The following is a 15,995-nucleotide window of genomic DNA, read 5'->3' on the forward strand; positions in this document are numbered from 1 at the left end:
GGTTAAACAAACATTTCAGCATACTGCAGCCCATACACACCTGGTTGTAAGCTTGATTCTTCGACTAGTTGCCGGATCTCTTTTCAACCTTTTCATCAATCGAGCAAAACTTTTGCAACTGCGCCACACACAATTCAATCTGCTATTTGACTTGTACGTCAACCTGTTGGCCAACCCATTTAAAATACACGCGATGTTTGTGCGATTTCCCCATACACACTGCAACCCAGGTTGGCAGATTCTGACCACCTGAAATCAAAACGTTTCGATTTTACTTCAACCGGTTGACCAACTGTCAATTTTGTCTAACAACCACTCCAAATCGAGCATCAACCCAACCTGGTTGTCAACCAGATTGCAGTGTGTTTGGGGCCAACAAGAATGACGTGTAGTAGTAAAATCCAGCATCTGAATCTTCTTAAAATACTGGTAGAAAGCGTCAAGACCTTTTTGAAGATACATTTTTTTCTATTCCTTAAAAAATCAAGCTACTTTGATCATAATCGCATTACCTGAGGCTGAAAATCTCTTTAATAAAGGAGAAAAAAACCTTCTGCTCAGGTTTGCTGTCACTCACTTGCTATAAAAAAAAATGTATTTTGAAATGATGAAATCAGAAGACGTTAAGTTGGGTTTAAACAGGGCAAGTCAATTGATCAAGTCAGTTGAATTCAACTGACTTGAACGCGAATTGAACCATGCCATTCAACTGACTTGATCAACTCACTTGAATTGAAAAAAGTTGAATCAGGCTCAACTTTTCAAGCCAATTGAATTCAACTGAGTTGATCAAATGACTTGCCTAGTCTAAACCCAGCTTTATAATGATAATCATTTTTTTTGTAAGTTAGAAGAAGAGGTTGGAAAGTATGTGTTTGCGCATAAAACCTGTCAATATTGCTTTCAGAGCGTCACAATAAGTGATTTTACGATTTGTGAGCGCTCATTTTGAGTAAACGCTCATGTATCATACAATCGCTGATTGTGATACTCTGAAAGCGAAGGTTTTATGTGTCAAACACATACTTTACAACCACTTCTTGTAACTTACAAGTAAACAATATTATTACAATGTGTAATGATTTCATAATTCCGGAAAACATTTTTTCATAGCAAGTGAGTGGAAGGAACTCTGATTCTGTTTTATTAATTTTCAACGCGCATAAAAAGATAACATCTTATGTATATATATATATATTTAGGTTTGAAGTTTGAGAATTTTAAGATGCTTTATTATATAATATATAATATTATATAGCTATAACGTCAACAGAGAATGCAGATTTTGCTTGACATTATTGCAAATTTGTTATAGAATCGTGCAATCAGCGATTGAGTGTAGAATAACAATCATATGTGTTTGTTTTAAATGGATCGTTGTTGTTTCTCCACTTCTTTTCCAATATCTGTTGATCAGAAAAAATGAATTCAATGGAAACATCCAAAAATACGACACCGATTAATTCAAATTCAATCATAGTCGCCCCGCGGTTGAATTTTAATGACAATAACAGTCGAACCGGACTTTGGGGCTGACGGAAATTGAAAACATGAAAAAATCGCATAGAATGAAACCGAAAATATCTTACCTGTATCAAACTGGAAATCAATACTAGTGTGAGCGAGATGCACGATGTTTTATATCCAAATATGGCAGCAGTTGAATACATGTTTATACGTTGCTATATATATAGATGTACAGATTTATAGATGTGTGTTTGTGTGATGGAATTGTGTTTCTCCTTTTTGTTTTTTCTATACTTCCACTTTCCTTCCCTTTGGCTTTCTGTGACTGCTTTTCGTTATTACAAAATATAGACTTCTCAGAATGATGGAAACGAATTTTTGATGATATTACACCTTGCAGGCTGCAGCGATACGATCGGTGTGAATACGCGCGAGACAGTGTGGTGGGGGAAGATTTGAACTCGCAAAACACAGAGAGAGGAGAAGGGGATTCACTATTTACGCCAGAAACTTTAGCTAGCTGTACAGATTTTGCCCGTAGACACGATTAAACTTGTGAATTCCATTTAATGCATTTTCACTTTTCTTCATCTTGCTAGCAATCTTGGTGCTCATTGTTTCACTATTTTTTCGCTCACTCTCTTCTGTACCCTGCCGTCACTTGTATACATGACTACGATAAAACACAGGCAGCTTGAAATTTGATATTATTTCATTCATTTTTATATCTGCTTCATTTCATACACACATCCCGTCACCTATTCGCTGTGTCGCCACGCACGATAATTGCCTCGGGCCATAATTTCCTCAGTTACTCCTATCCGACGATAGTGCTCTGTGCTGAACGTATGGGGTCACGTACATATATCCATTGGCATTTTTCAAAACTTTATGATCCGACGGTGTTTGAATGGCGCTTAAAGCGATGATAAAGTTGGGAGATTCGCTAGAATTGCACGCACTAAGGACGAATCCTAGGCCTTAAAAGCTTATTAGTTCACACACGCCAGCAGGGTGATGATGTTGATGACACGGTGATGAATTGGATACACAATTTTTCAACTTGCAACGAATGAGAAACGAATAAAAAAAATATATGTGTGCGAGATTTCACTCTGCGCCCACACGGACAAACAGATTTCTACGCGACGGCGAACGGACGATACGCGGACCTGCTCAGCTCGGCTCTCGTGCTACTCTCAGACTGATTGCAAATGTTTGATGGAGCCATGTCCAAACGTCAAGCTTTTCGTATAGGACTATAATTTCAGAAAATGACAGACACTTGACTCGAACTCACGTCTCATTTTCGAACAGTCGACGATGGTGAACAGAACTGAAAACGCAAGGTCTGCCTCATGCGCATGTGGGAGGTGATGTTGCATAGTTATGTATGCGTGTGAATGAGTTATGCTATGCTGAACACTGGGGGTGCAAAATACGGTGTAGAACAAGCAACAGATGATACGTAGTAGCTACATTGGGGATCGGGTGTATTGGTGTAGAATACAAACTTAATGATGATGTAAAACCTTATCGAAAGCTTATCCTGATCGGATGTATGGTTCCGGAGATGTGAACAAATATGTGAAAATTTGCAATCAAACCCAACAAACATTGAATGTTGAATAAGAGCTTATTCAGGCAAAATCAAGTTTCTTCAGCTAAAACATAGCTTATTCAGCTGTTGATCAACTCAAATTGTTTGTTGGGAACTGTAATACTCACTCACTTTTCTCGGATACCAATTCGAGTGCAACCGGTTTAATTTTGTTTGCATTTGACTTCAACAGAACTTTTATGTTTTTTTTCCCAGTTGGTCATTCGGTTCCGGAGCTATGAAATTTTTAATCACTTTCCTCGGAGATGGTTGGATCGATTTGTGTACACATAATTACTTACCCTAGCAGTTTTGGGACGACCGTCCATCATACAATTGAAATTGAAAAAAAATGCATTTTAAATAATGCTTCTATCATTGTTTAAAACACATTGCTGTTTGAAATGCATTAAGCTTGCGACTATTTTTGTCCAAATGTCCTATAGAATGCAATATTTTTGAAACTATAGTTTATTGCTTAAATTATTATTTAAATGAGTAGCATAAATGTTTGGTAAAATAAACAAAATTTATAAACTTAAACACATAGTCATTCACGGATTGCAGCACCAAAAAAAAAACGTAGCAAAACTCCAGTGTAGGTAGCATCTATCGCGGCAGGTGGAAGTCGTATACCTACGAGCCTCAATTGAACACTCCCTGTATGCCGCCGATTGCTTCATGTTGTAGTTAGTGCGACGAAGTGGTAATCTCAAAATAACGTTGTTTCGCAGCGATCGTGGTTGAACGGATACCTACATTAATCTGCTCCAAGAGAGCGGGTAATCTATTCTGCCCTTTAGGCTATCCGCACAAGCTATGTCTGAAGGCACTTCTTATGCAACTTTAATTAATAAGTTTTTTCTTCCCAGAAAATTAGTATTGATTCTAGCAGTTAAATCTAAAAAGGTTTTAAAATATTTAATATAGGGTTTTTTGAAAAAAAAAATGTGTTTTGAAGTTTACATAGCCGTTTATGAAGGCGTATAGGATCTATTTACGATACAAAACTATTACGGATCGAACAAATGTAGTTAAATAAGTTTCCAAAGTTGTATGAAGTAATCCAAATGACATTAAAGAGTTCTCTTTTACTTTCAAATAAGATTCGTTTTGTTTATTTTTTCAAAAATGAAGTAAAGAAAGTATTGACCACCATTTTGTTTAATTTAATTTTCCTCATATGAGTAAAAGAAAAAGAAACGTACAGGACAGTCCAAGACAGCCGTAGAAATCATAGTAGGCATTGATTTTTTGTTCGGTTTCGAGTGTTTTTTTTATAGATGTAAGCAAATCTGCTTTTGTTTTCCCATTGTGCTTCGTAAAAACTAATCCGTTTAAACAAAGATGACACCATTTTAGTAGCGAATATCGTTGAAAGATTTTTACCGGAGTTCAATAAAGAAGATAGTAGCTATCCGCTCTCAATATCACGCGTGATTGAAACAAAATATCATGTTGGATATTGATTTTACAAGCTCCTTTCATATTGACAAGCTATTCACAACATGTAAAAATGAAGCTAAGAGTTGACTCAACTCAAAAATAATTCCATTGTACATCGTTTTCTTAGAAAGAGAATGTATAGTTTGCTATCTCTCTTTACTCTTCAGTGGCGTCGCCTTAACCTCCATCTACCTGTGCACCAACTCTCAAAACATAAGCAATTATCAAAATATTGCTTGCAATGGATAGATATCGAGTTAACTAGAAGATTAAGTGTGTTTTTCAACCGATTCGAGTATGAATATGGCATTAAATCTTTTTTGAAAGTTGGTGCACAGGTAAAAAGTGAGGTTACGCGACGCCACTGCTCTTCACTGATGGCCGACACGAAGCTACTGCTGCCAGCAGTCACGGTAGTTTCGGGTCGTGTTCGGGTGTAAAGCAAAAGTCATGAAACTTATAGCTAATTCGTTTATTATCGGGGTGCGGAACCGAACTTGTTGTCAATGCGAACCTCAACCTGAGCTAGGTTCTAAAAACAAACGAGCAAGCTAACGTTTGTCAGAAAACAAGCAGCTCGCTGCTAGCAAAAACGCTCACCAGCATAATGTAAACAGGGCATCAGCGTCTACCAGCATGAAATTTCAGGAGCAACTGAAATTCGTGCTATTTGGCGAGTACACTAGCGCGAGTAAATCCACGCAGATGTAAACACCTCATTAGAATTGTTGCTGGTGAGTTTTGTCAGCTTGATATTCGTAGCTACGATATTACAAGCTGAGTTGCTTGCTTGTTGATTTTTGTCCACGAAAATCATGCATGATCTTGGACATGGGTGAGATAGAGATTTGATTTTTTGATATTTTCCCAACACTGCACAGTTCGAAAAAGTTGTGTAAATTTCTGTTCAATATGATGCACATAAATGGAGCGTCACATATCATATACGTTTACATTATATATCATGTAAAGCTCTGACACATTTCATGCAATGCAGCAAATATTGTATACAAAAGCTCATATTTGTAAGCAACATTGTTTGCAAGTTGCTCGGTTGCGTGAAATGAAATACAAGTCTACGTGAATGAATGTTTATATCACAATTAAAATTCAGAATTTTTATCTGTGTGCGACGCATGTTACATTGCCGTTTACCGGTGTAAAAAAAGTGGACAGCCAAAGAAAATTGAGGTACACAGATATCCTGAAAAAAATATGCTAACAAGAAGTTCATACCATCTTGACCATGACCTCTGTCAAGTTGCACAATTAAAATGTGTAGATTATGTGTAAAAAAAGAACTATAGCAAAATTAATACAATTCCATTGAAATTTGCAAAGCATGTCTGAAGCAGGTTTCTGCTGCACACTTAGAAATAACTAATTTTACACGTGACGGAATCCGTCTTTGACATAAAAGATGAGACGTAAACAAACATGTCATGTAATATTAAGTGCTCCGAGACTAAAAAGTGGGTTGCTCGACGAAAAGTACGTTTGATTGAGTTGAATTTCGCGTCTGTTATGACTCAAATTTATGTCAAAATTGACGCTCGTATATGTCACTCTCAGAGCACCTAAATTTACATGAACTTTTCTAAAGCTGGGTTTAGATTAGGCAAGTCAAATGATCAACTCAGTTGAATTCAATTGACTTGAAAAGTTGAGCCTGGTTCAACTTTTTTCAATTCAAGTGAGTTGATCAAGTCAGTTGAATGACATGGTTTACACGTTCAATTTGCGTTCAAGTCAGTTGAATTCAACTGACTTGATCAATTGACTTGCCCTATCTAAACCCAGCTTAAGTGTGTGGGAAACGTCATGCATGTAGTGAAAACCGGAAACTCTCTCTCCGAATTGGCAGACAAAAGTAAGGACCACTATGTTGTCAAAAATATTAGGGAGGTAGCTAGCAAAAAACTAGGCGAGGCTAATTTTTCAAACGTCACAGGAAGACGAATGCGTTTAAATTTTAAACAGTCAGGAACAAAATCTAAGCTTTCTTACGAAGATAAACTCAGAATTTGGACAGATCTAAATCTGAGTGTTAATAAGGGCAGTATGTAACAGTTAATTATCTTGGTATTTAACAGATACTAAAATTAGCTAAAACTATCCAGCCCGGCTTCAAATAAGCTATGAGCAACATGATGTCCGAGCTCGAAAATTTCTTTTCTGTGAAATATTGTAAAATATAAAATATGAGCGAAAGAGTACAGGAAAAGACTTAGAACTTAGCGATGGTATCGTATAATAGTGCTCATTTGAAATAAACTCCTTTTCTTGACCGCACCAAGTTTTTTAACACTTTCAATGAGTATTTGTGTAAAGGTTGATAAGAATGGATAAATCAGATGAAATTGATAAAAATAGTAAATTCAGAGAGCAAAACCATTGCTGAATTATTTTATTAATAAAATTTTTATGAAATCATGACAATGTCACGATATCTGTCACGGGAATCTGACTGTACCATTGAAACTTAGTATTTTAACTACTTTAGTTCCCTTTTTAACAATGTTCAGCTGAATTTGTTTCAATTCTTAATAGTTTAGTATCGTCAATAGTCCCTAAACGTCTTCATAAACGGCCATGTAAACTTCAAAACCCTTTTTCTTAAAAAAAACCCAAGATAAAATATTTTAAAACCATCACAGAATTGATTGTTGTGATCAATACTAACTTCTTGTGAAGAAAAAATGAGGTTCATGAAAGTTGCATACAAAGTGCCTTCTTGCATAGCGTGCCGCTTTGAGCTAAGCCCTACAAGTATCCCTATAAATTCTCAGGGGTGTCAGCATCTGACTTTCATAGTATCTCTCCACGGCTGCTTCCGCAATCCGAATCGAAGAAAGCGACGATGAACCAGTGCCACATTTTTCTAATTTCAATCTGTATTTTCACCGTAAAAATAATTTTCTTCTATATCTGATTGACAAAAATATGTATGATTTCTTTATTATATGGATCTACGTAAATCTCCCTTGAGTTCATTCAAAGTTCAAAAAAAGTTTGTTCAAAGTTTAGAATCTTGAAAAGTGAAGTTTGCTTTCTAAAAAATGTATCTATTTAAAACATCTTGAAATCCTAGAATCTTTATTTTCTAAGTAATTTATATCTTTTCTAAAAGTTTAAAAATAATAAAATAAATCAAATCCCAGTAGCGAGACCAACCTGATTCCGGCTGAACATTTTTTTAATGAAGCGACATTCACATTTTCCTAGGATTTGTTTACATCAAAAATTTTGGAAATATTTATTTGGTTATTTGTTTTTTTTTTTTAATATTTTTGATATACAATTAAATTGTTTTGTTTGAAATTTATTTTTCTCCAATTCTTCTAATCAAACCAGATTGTAATTTTATTTAAGCGTTTGGCAGATTAAAAGGATATTGAATTAGCTTGTTGCTGCTCGAAACTATGTGCACTTAGTAGTTGTTGTCAGTAAATACCTGTAAAATACATTAGAATAGTTCCATCGGAATATCTCAATGTGCATTTTCTGTGTTATCAATTGTCTTGCATTTTGTCACAATACAAAACTTTAATTTGGAAGTTCCCTCTCCTTGGCTAGTTTTTTAACCTGGACGTTGGTGGGTGGGCCTAATCTTATGCTTCATAGTGCAGCGTTGGAGACGGTTGGTTTAGGTCCGGCATCGTTGGCTCATGCCGTGACAGAATAGCGTCATGAGTATGCGATGAGGATTACTGAGCTTCCCCTCTCCGATGAACCATTGCATAAGAGAACCAAAGTTCTAGCCTGAAGTGATAGTATCACACTTGTTACTCCTTTATTTGAAAGCCGCGTTGTAGTACGCTTACGTATAGGCACTGACGTTGGGTGCGATACTGGCGGGTTTTGCCGCAAATCACTCTTATTTTATTTATTTTTACGTGGGTGTGCAAGGGAATTATACTATTGAAATATTTCAGAAAGTGCCCAACAGTGCTCCTTCTACTTGCGTGACAAGCTTTCGTTGTTGTTTTCATTGAGGTATTACTCAGGGAACAATGTTAAACGCTGTCCAGACTGGAGAGTTATAACATGTTATAACGGTTGTCAACTAATTGCAACACAGAAACCACCATCAAGATAGCGCTATAACATGTTATAACTCTGTAGTCTGAACGTACTATTAAACACCATTTTTGTACATGGTATTGCAACTAATCTTATATGTGCTTCATTTTGATTTGGGATAAGTGTTTGAACTATGGCTCGGGATTTCCACTGTGGCGCGCTTCTGTTGTGACATAACCATACGTATTTTTGTGGTGCGACATAGTGGAAACGTGTGAGCGTAGTTGAAGCATATTCCCTATGTAATTTAAAAATCAGCTAGGAAACTAACTTTAAAGTGAAGCATTTTAGTCACTTGAAGGTGTCACCTGGGACGAACTAATATATATTAAATATAGGTCAAAGTCAAAAACAACTTGAAACACGTTAAATTTTAGATTACATGCACAGGTTAGGTTAGATTAGAGATTTCAATTATTTATTAAATTAGGCTAATGAGATATCATAATCATCAAACAAACTTAAATAAGGAAATTTAGACAGCCTAATAACATTAAGTAGATTAACAAAAGAGTTTGGATGCGGGGGGTCTGCTTAAGGAGGCAACTAGCCTTTAAAGCAACTGGCAACTAGCCTTTTCATGTATTGTTTGTTTATTTTGATTATTGCTTTAAAATATCAATTTGGTATATATGTGAAAGGATGAATCAGTGGGAGATGGATTTTCGGTTTCTTTACATTTATCATCACTATGTGTCATTTCCTCAAAACCCCCCAATAACCGGCCTCTTCAATCCCTTCCTTTTCCCATGGCGTTCAAGTGGTCCGCATAGACTATTCAGCCATTACCCGTCCTTTATCCTCGGCTTTGGATTGACTTGCGCTCCCATTGCCCCACCAAACGCTGCAAAATGAAAATGAAAATGAAATATAAAACTTTAATTTGGAAGTTTAGTCGAATAGCATACTTTGTTATTTGTTCAGATATGACAAATGTCAACATACCCAACTAACAATTTTCACAATGTAAACGCCTTGCTCATTTCATTTATACAGCCTCAAGCTGTATTCAAATGCTATACGTTATAAGGTAACGTTTACTTAACCTCTTTACAAGCAAATCTGGCAAACTTAGTCAGCAACTTATGGCTGTTGGGACGGTTGTGACAAGCTCTTATTGCATATCAATTTTCGCTTCAATACAGCTATTAATATGCTGTTTAGTTGTGTGTGAACTTGAATGGCGGCTATTCGAGATTATTCAATAATCACTACACAGCTTTATCTTAAAGCCGGGTTAAATATTGTTAACTTTTTTTTGGTGGAGGAATTTATTGATTTTATTTGGTTCGAATCAAATTACTCGAAATTAGTTATAAGCAAGTTTGCAAGTTGGAACGCGCTTTATGTTTGATATTCCGGCCTTTTACTTTTTTTATATATATAACGCTGTTATAATAATTATCGACCAGAAAAATATCGTCAAGATAAGCATATAACACGTTATAACTGCTCAGTCTGGTCAGCGCTTTACCCGATGTTTCTTCATACTTCATTTTCTGTTACACGGCGAATGAGAACGACACAAATTTGAGTTTAGTTAAATAATAAATCACATAAAGTGCAGGAACTCAGCGATGAGTAAATTTGTCTCATATTTTCCTAGGTTTTTCCAGAAAAAACATCCCAAATATGAGGAAAGTAAAGATTTGATTCACTCAGTCTATTGGTACTACTCATAGACTGAATAAAATTTTCGTCAATTTCCTCAGTTTTCCAGCAGATTTCTTAGGTTTTCCACATGAAAGCATGAGGCAAATTTATTAATCGTCGAATTCCTGCACTTTTGGCGATTATGAGTGAACTAAACTCAAATTTAAGTCGTTCTCATTCGCCGTGTAAATGCAGTTTTCGTCTTCACCATGTTTTCATGCATTCATATTTGTTTGACTACGGGGCGAGCTACGGGATACAGTCGATCTGCTCCTTACAGTTAGTCGTTAGTCTACCGAGGGTTATTTTCATAGGCACTATGACATTTATACAACTTCATATACGACCGATGAGATGGCCTCAACATTGAGTGGTCAATGAGTGGACTGAGTAAATTTTACGATTTTCCAAGAAATGCTTCTCAATGTTAGGAAAGTTGAGAGAGGTTTCACACAGTCTATTAGTATACTCCTAGACTGGCTAAAACGTTCGTCGATTTTCATCATATTCGAACAAATTTTTGAGGAAATGCACGAAATTTTTTACTCAGTCTGTGAGTTACCTGCATTTTTGCGATTTGATTGAAAACCACTCAATGTTCAGTTATCTCATCGGCCGTGTTCCTCATGCAGCTTGCATTAAATATTTAAAACAAGCTGCACACATTCCAACACGACAGTTGAATCTGATAAAATTTCAGTTTCGTTTATTCAAAGTCGCAAAAACACAAAAACTCGCTCGAAAGTCGACGAAAATTTTAATTGGTCTATCAATATACTTCTATACTGAGCAATATTTTTCTTTATTTTCCTAATAATCACGCAAATATTTAAAGAAAATCGAAAACAATTTTACTCAGTCTATACGTAACCTGGATTTTTGCGAATTTGAGTAAATTGCACTAACATTTGTGTTGCATTCAACGGCTGTGTACAGAGCAGTAATATGTGTACAGTCAACGAGATCAACTCAAAATTGAGTCGGATTTTACTCAAAAATATGCTTGTTTCACGGCCGTTGAGCTTTTTCATATTTGAGTTCCATTTACTCAAATTCGCAAAGGTCACTCATGGAGTAAAATTTTTCTCAAATATGATAAAAATTTCACTCACTTTGAATGACATTACTCTTATATGAGTAATTTTTTTTGGTATATTTAGGTAAACATTTTCTTTGTTTATAGAGATTTTCTCGTCCGGTTGTATTGGTGCGATATGTGAGAACGTGTTAGTGAAAATCCGAGGAAAATACATATCATATCGGTTAACTCATTTTGGCAGATCTAATTTCATACATTTTTTAGGTTAGCCAGAGGAAAATAATAAATAACTTTACACGACGATGCACCCGCTAGCGTGCGTCGCTAATCTCTAATGAGAGACCTACGTTTTAGCGAATTTCAGTAAATGGAACTTAAATGTGAGTAGATTTAACGGTTGTGTAACAACCTACCCGACTTGTGTACAAGTGCGAGAAATAAACACGGCCGCAGAATTATACTTAAATTTGAGTTTTTTTTAACTCAAATTCGTAAAGCCATGCATGCCGAATACATTAAATTATAAAAAAAATGCAGATTGCAATTCTAAATGAATACCGCCTTAAACATTTTATTCATGCAATACGGTACATTAACTTTCAAACCCTCATCGTAAAAAAACTACTTGTTTTTAATTCAAAATATTTTCAGAATGAAATGATTTTTTTAAGCTCATCAAAACATAAGGAATTACCATTTTGTATGGTATAGATAGTACAGATAGATGTACCATTGATAGTTGTATAGATAGTTTTACCATTTTTCTATATTAGTTGTTGGGGGTTATGGAGTTAAAGACAAAACTATAGAAACACAAAATAATCATTTTAAATACGACTGGGGCTACTAGCACCGATCTTAACTTAGGTTGTTTGTCAAGGCACCTTATTGCCAAATGCCAAGCTAAAGGTGGCGAGTTCGATTCGATTTAAATACAGACATTATTGGTCAATTAATCTCTGTAGAAGTGCTTTAAAGGCGCTCTTACACATCCCTGCTGTTAACTAAATCTTATTTTGGAGCAGGTATGTGTAAGAGCATCACAGCCAGAAAAAAGAAGTTCTAAGCACTTTCAGAAAAGATGTTCATTGCAAATAAACTCTCTCAGATGGATTTGGGGTCCTTAGAAGGACCAATTTCAAAAAGGATGCCCTGAAAATAGAGAACGAAATGTTTCAAGAAAATATAGAACGCTTCATCGCCTGTTTAAGCTCGCTCTCCACGGATGCGACGGGCCAGCTGAATGTCCTTGGGCATGATGGTCACTCGTTTGGCATGGATCGCGCACAGGTTGGTATCCTCGAAGAGTCCCACCAGATATGCCTCGCTGGCTTCCTGCAGGGCCATGACGGCTGAACTCTGGAAGCGAAGATCCGTCTTGAAATCCTGTGCAATTTCACGAACCAACCGTTGGAAGGGTAACTTTCGGATTAGCAGCTCGGTGGACTTCTGATAGCGACGGATTTCTCGTAGAGCGACGGTGCCTGGGCGATACCGATGAGGCTTCTTCACACCACCGGTAGCCGGAGCGCTTTTGCGAGCGGCCTTGGTAGCCAACTGTTTCCTAGGAGCCTTTCCTCCTGTGGATTTACGAGCCGTTTGCTTGGTACGAGCCATTTTTCTTATAAGTTGTTGGTTCCGAACGTATCCTGAGTGCAGTTTAGAAGTTTACTGACATTCAAGGAAGACGATGCGCTATTTATAGCTGTTTTTGGGTACATGCTGTGAATCTCAAAGGGAAGACGTTCTATGTGTTTCTTACCGTTGAAGCAGCTGTTGAGCAGATGTTCAGTTTTTGCCCCTATGTATACTGCTTTTTTATCGTTAGAAAATTTAAAGGGATCAAAATTGCGCATTACGCTGTCTTTTGTCATTCGTTACATAATGCCCCTATTTTTTTTCTAAAGGGGAGTTTAAATATTCTTGAAGGAAACCAAGGAACACATTTTTCATTTATTTTGCTCATCTATCAAGTTAAATTAAAAAAAAAAATTTATTGATGACACATCTAGGTCTGCTACTGATTTATAGCGAATTCGTTTATTATTCAGTTCCAACCTGGATCGGGTATCAAGATTGGGTCTGCTTGTTTTCTGACAAACGTCAGTTTGCTCGTTTGTTTTTAAAACCTAGATCAGGTTGAGGTTCGCACTGACAAAAAGTTCGGTTTCGCCCCGATAATAAACGAATTCGCTATTAGATTTGTCTTAAATTGTTGCACGTTCCTAATTGACCGATGATCGAATGCATCTTACGCCAACATTAAACACGCAATCAAATTACAATTGTTACCCAATCGACCAGACAATAAAAATGAATTGATTCCTCACCTCACGGCCATTAAAAAAACAGCAAAGTTTGATTTAATTTCCGTTTGTTTAACATATAGTTACTATGCTCATCCATGGTAGTACCACGCAGGAAATGCGTAGCAAAACAAATCGGACAAGGAGCTCGCTGTTTTGGTGGCAAACTGTCAATACTAATGGCGATACTGAGTATGTCGATTTTTGCAATGGTTATGATATTTGGTCTACTCGTTCGATCAGCTGCTGCGGCTGCGATGCCGGGATGGGAAGAGGCGCAAATCAATCATGTGTAACACTACAGTCATTTACAATGCGAGAGGTAATCCAAAAGCAGACGATGTGCATTGTGATGAAGTTGGCAACGTTACAAATTGAATGTTGCTGTACGATGTCGAGTCAATGTTGTCGACTAATTGATGGTTGCTGCTATTGGGGCTCGATTGTGTAGAAAACTATCAAGTGTTTGATGAACTATTTTGAAACTAGATACTGATTTTATATGGCATGTTTTGATTTTGACATGCAATGTTCATTAGTTTTTTTTTTCTGCATCGATCCAATCCAGGGTTGTGTAGTCGAAGTCGGACTCCGACTCCGACTGATATGAAATATAATATTAACTAGAACGTCCTGAAAGTTAGTCCACGTGCAACTTTTTTGGCTCATGATCAATTCGATTGAATTTGAATGGCAGTTATGAAACATAAATGAACCGTACAAACCTAGCTTTACTGGTGACTTCGATCGAACAAAACTCCTCATTTAGCAGTTTAAAACTTTATTGATTTATAGTTTGTATTACTTGAGCATTGGCGTACACACTTAGAAATACCTAATTTTACATGTGACGGAATCCATCTTTGACATAAAGGATGAGACGTAAACAAACATGTCATGTAAAATTAAGTGCTCCGAGACTGAAAAGTTCGTTACTCAACGAAAAGTACGTTTGATTGAGCTCAATTTCGCGTCTATTATGACTCAATTTTATGTCAAAATTGACGCTCATATATGTCAGTCTCAGAGCACCTAAATTTACATGATTTTTTTAAGTGTGTAGCTAGAAAATTTATCTGGAGAGGGCCTAGGGGAGGCCTGTTCCATTTATTTATTTTGCTAAATTATGGTTAAATAAAAACTCGCGAAGATGCTATTCAATCAAATAGCGTCAAGGTAACTTATTTTTGGGTATTTTTTTTCCTGTGACCAATAATATGGCATTGAGTGAGGCTTACTATTATTTTAATGGTTAAACAAATATGATTATATTTATTTCATAACAATGATTGGGACCTCGATTTTCGAAGCTTACTGATTTTGATCGTTTGTTCATGCCTTTTTGTAATTAAATCACATAGCGTCCGGATCTCATAAATTTAAGCATCTTAAAGTTAAGAAAATTCTCTCCCCTCCCCATGGACATGGAGGTTGACGGTACTGAAGCAAAGGGTTATGTTTAATTTCTTTATATTTGCAACGATGATGATTTCCTATAGTGACACATATCACCTTCTTAATGCTTCAGTATGCCTCAAACGATTAATTCTTGGTTGTTAATAGAACTTCCTTGATGAAATCGGCTGCTTCATGCAGACTGAGCAATTCTGATTATAGTATCAGATTTGTTCTGTATACAGAGGAACTGGGAGTGCTTATTAAAAACTTCTCACCAATAAAGTAATGATCTTCTTGTAAATTTTGCATATAATTTTATTAATATTTTATTTTATTTAAGCATATTATTTTTGTTACAGTCAATTTGCATTAGCATATGATACAAGAGATTTAATATTACTTGCTCGTTTTTGCGTAAAATAATCAATATTTACTTTACTTGTAATTACCTTTGAAAGTTTTCTTCAAGTTTTTTTTTGTGATCTGAAAATTTACCCAGCTTGGTTAGAAGTTTCGAAGCTAACGCATGTCCACAGGCCTAATAGAAAGATAGGCAGAAAAAGTGTATCATGAAGAATGGTTGCATGCAGGGTTGCTTCCACTCACTTGCTATAGATGAGTGATTTTCGGAGTTATGAATTCGTTAGATGTTGTAATGGAGATTTGTGCTGTTGGATGCGGAAGGAGATTGGAGGGCGGGTGTTTGACGCATAGAGCCTGTCAATTTCGCTTTCAGAGTGTCGCAGTCAGCGGTTTTATGATTCGTGAGCGCCCGCGATTCGTAGAATCGTTGATTGTGACTGCAAGTGGATTTGACGGGTTTTGTGTTTCGGACGCTTGTTTTTGGCCTCTTCTTGTGTCTAACATGTGCAGAGTATCATTATAACGTCTAATGGTTTTGAGATTCCTGGTGGCGTGAAATATATTTGTGAGAATATCTTTTTGAGATTTTAGCAGTCACGTTTTGTTTGTAGTTTATATTTTATTTATTCATGTAATTATC

The 15,995-nt window shown here is 36.3% G+C and overlaps 2 protein-coding genes across 12 annotated transcripts in view; both read right to left on the bottom strand.

The window, feature by feature from the left end:
• Positions 1-2,664, bottom strand: part of Ptp10D (Protein tyrosine phosphatase 10D) — a 98,705-nt gene extending 96,041 nt beyond the window's left edge. For all 11 annotated transcript variants that reach the window (XM_065235948.1, XM_065235941.1, XM_065235940.1 and 8 more), the window contains exon 1: positions 1,590-2,664. In XM_065235948.1, the coding sequence (XP_065092020.1) occupies positions 1,590-1,670 (81 nt within the window). In that variant the 5' untranslated portion in view covers positions 1,671-2,664. The remainder of the gene's footprint in view (positions 1-1,589) is intronic.
• Positions 2,665-12,490: 9,826 nt separating this feature from the next.
• On the bottom strand, positions 12,491-12,943 carry LOC135712860 (histone H3). The gene has a single exon (XM_065235926.1). The coding sequence runs from the start codon at positions 12,903-12,905 to the stop codon at positions 12,495-12,497; it is 411 nt and encodes a 136-aa protein (XP_065091998.1). The 5' UTR covers positions 12,906-12,943; the 3' UTR covers positions 12,491-12,494.
• Between the last annotated feature and the right edge of the window lie 3,052 nt (positions 12,944-15,995).

Source organism: Ochlerotatus camptorhynchus, unplaced genomic scaffold (assembly GCF_037179485.1).
Source record: "Ochlerotatus camptorhynchus isolate MF236.1 unplaced genomic scaffold, CSIRO-AGI_Acam_v1.1 ptg000510l, whole genome shotgun sequence".
In the NCBI taxonomy this organism is placed as follows: domain Eukaryota; kingdom Metazoa; phylum Arthropoda; class Insecta; order Diptera; family Culicidae; genus Ochlerotatus; species Ochlerotatus camptorhynchus.

Bases quoted from the DNA above. Each gene is read 5' to 3' on its own strand.
- LOC135712860 (XM_065235926.1), bottom strand. From the start codon at position 12,905: ATGGCTCGTACCAAGCAAACGGCTCGTAAATCCACAGGAGGAAAGGCT.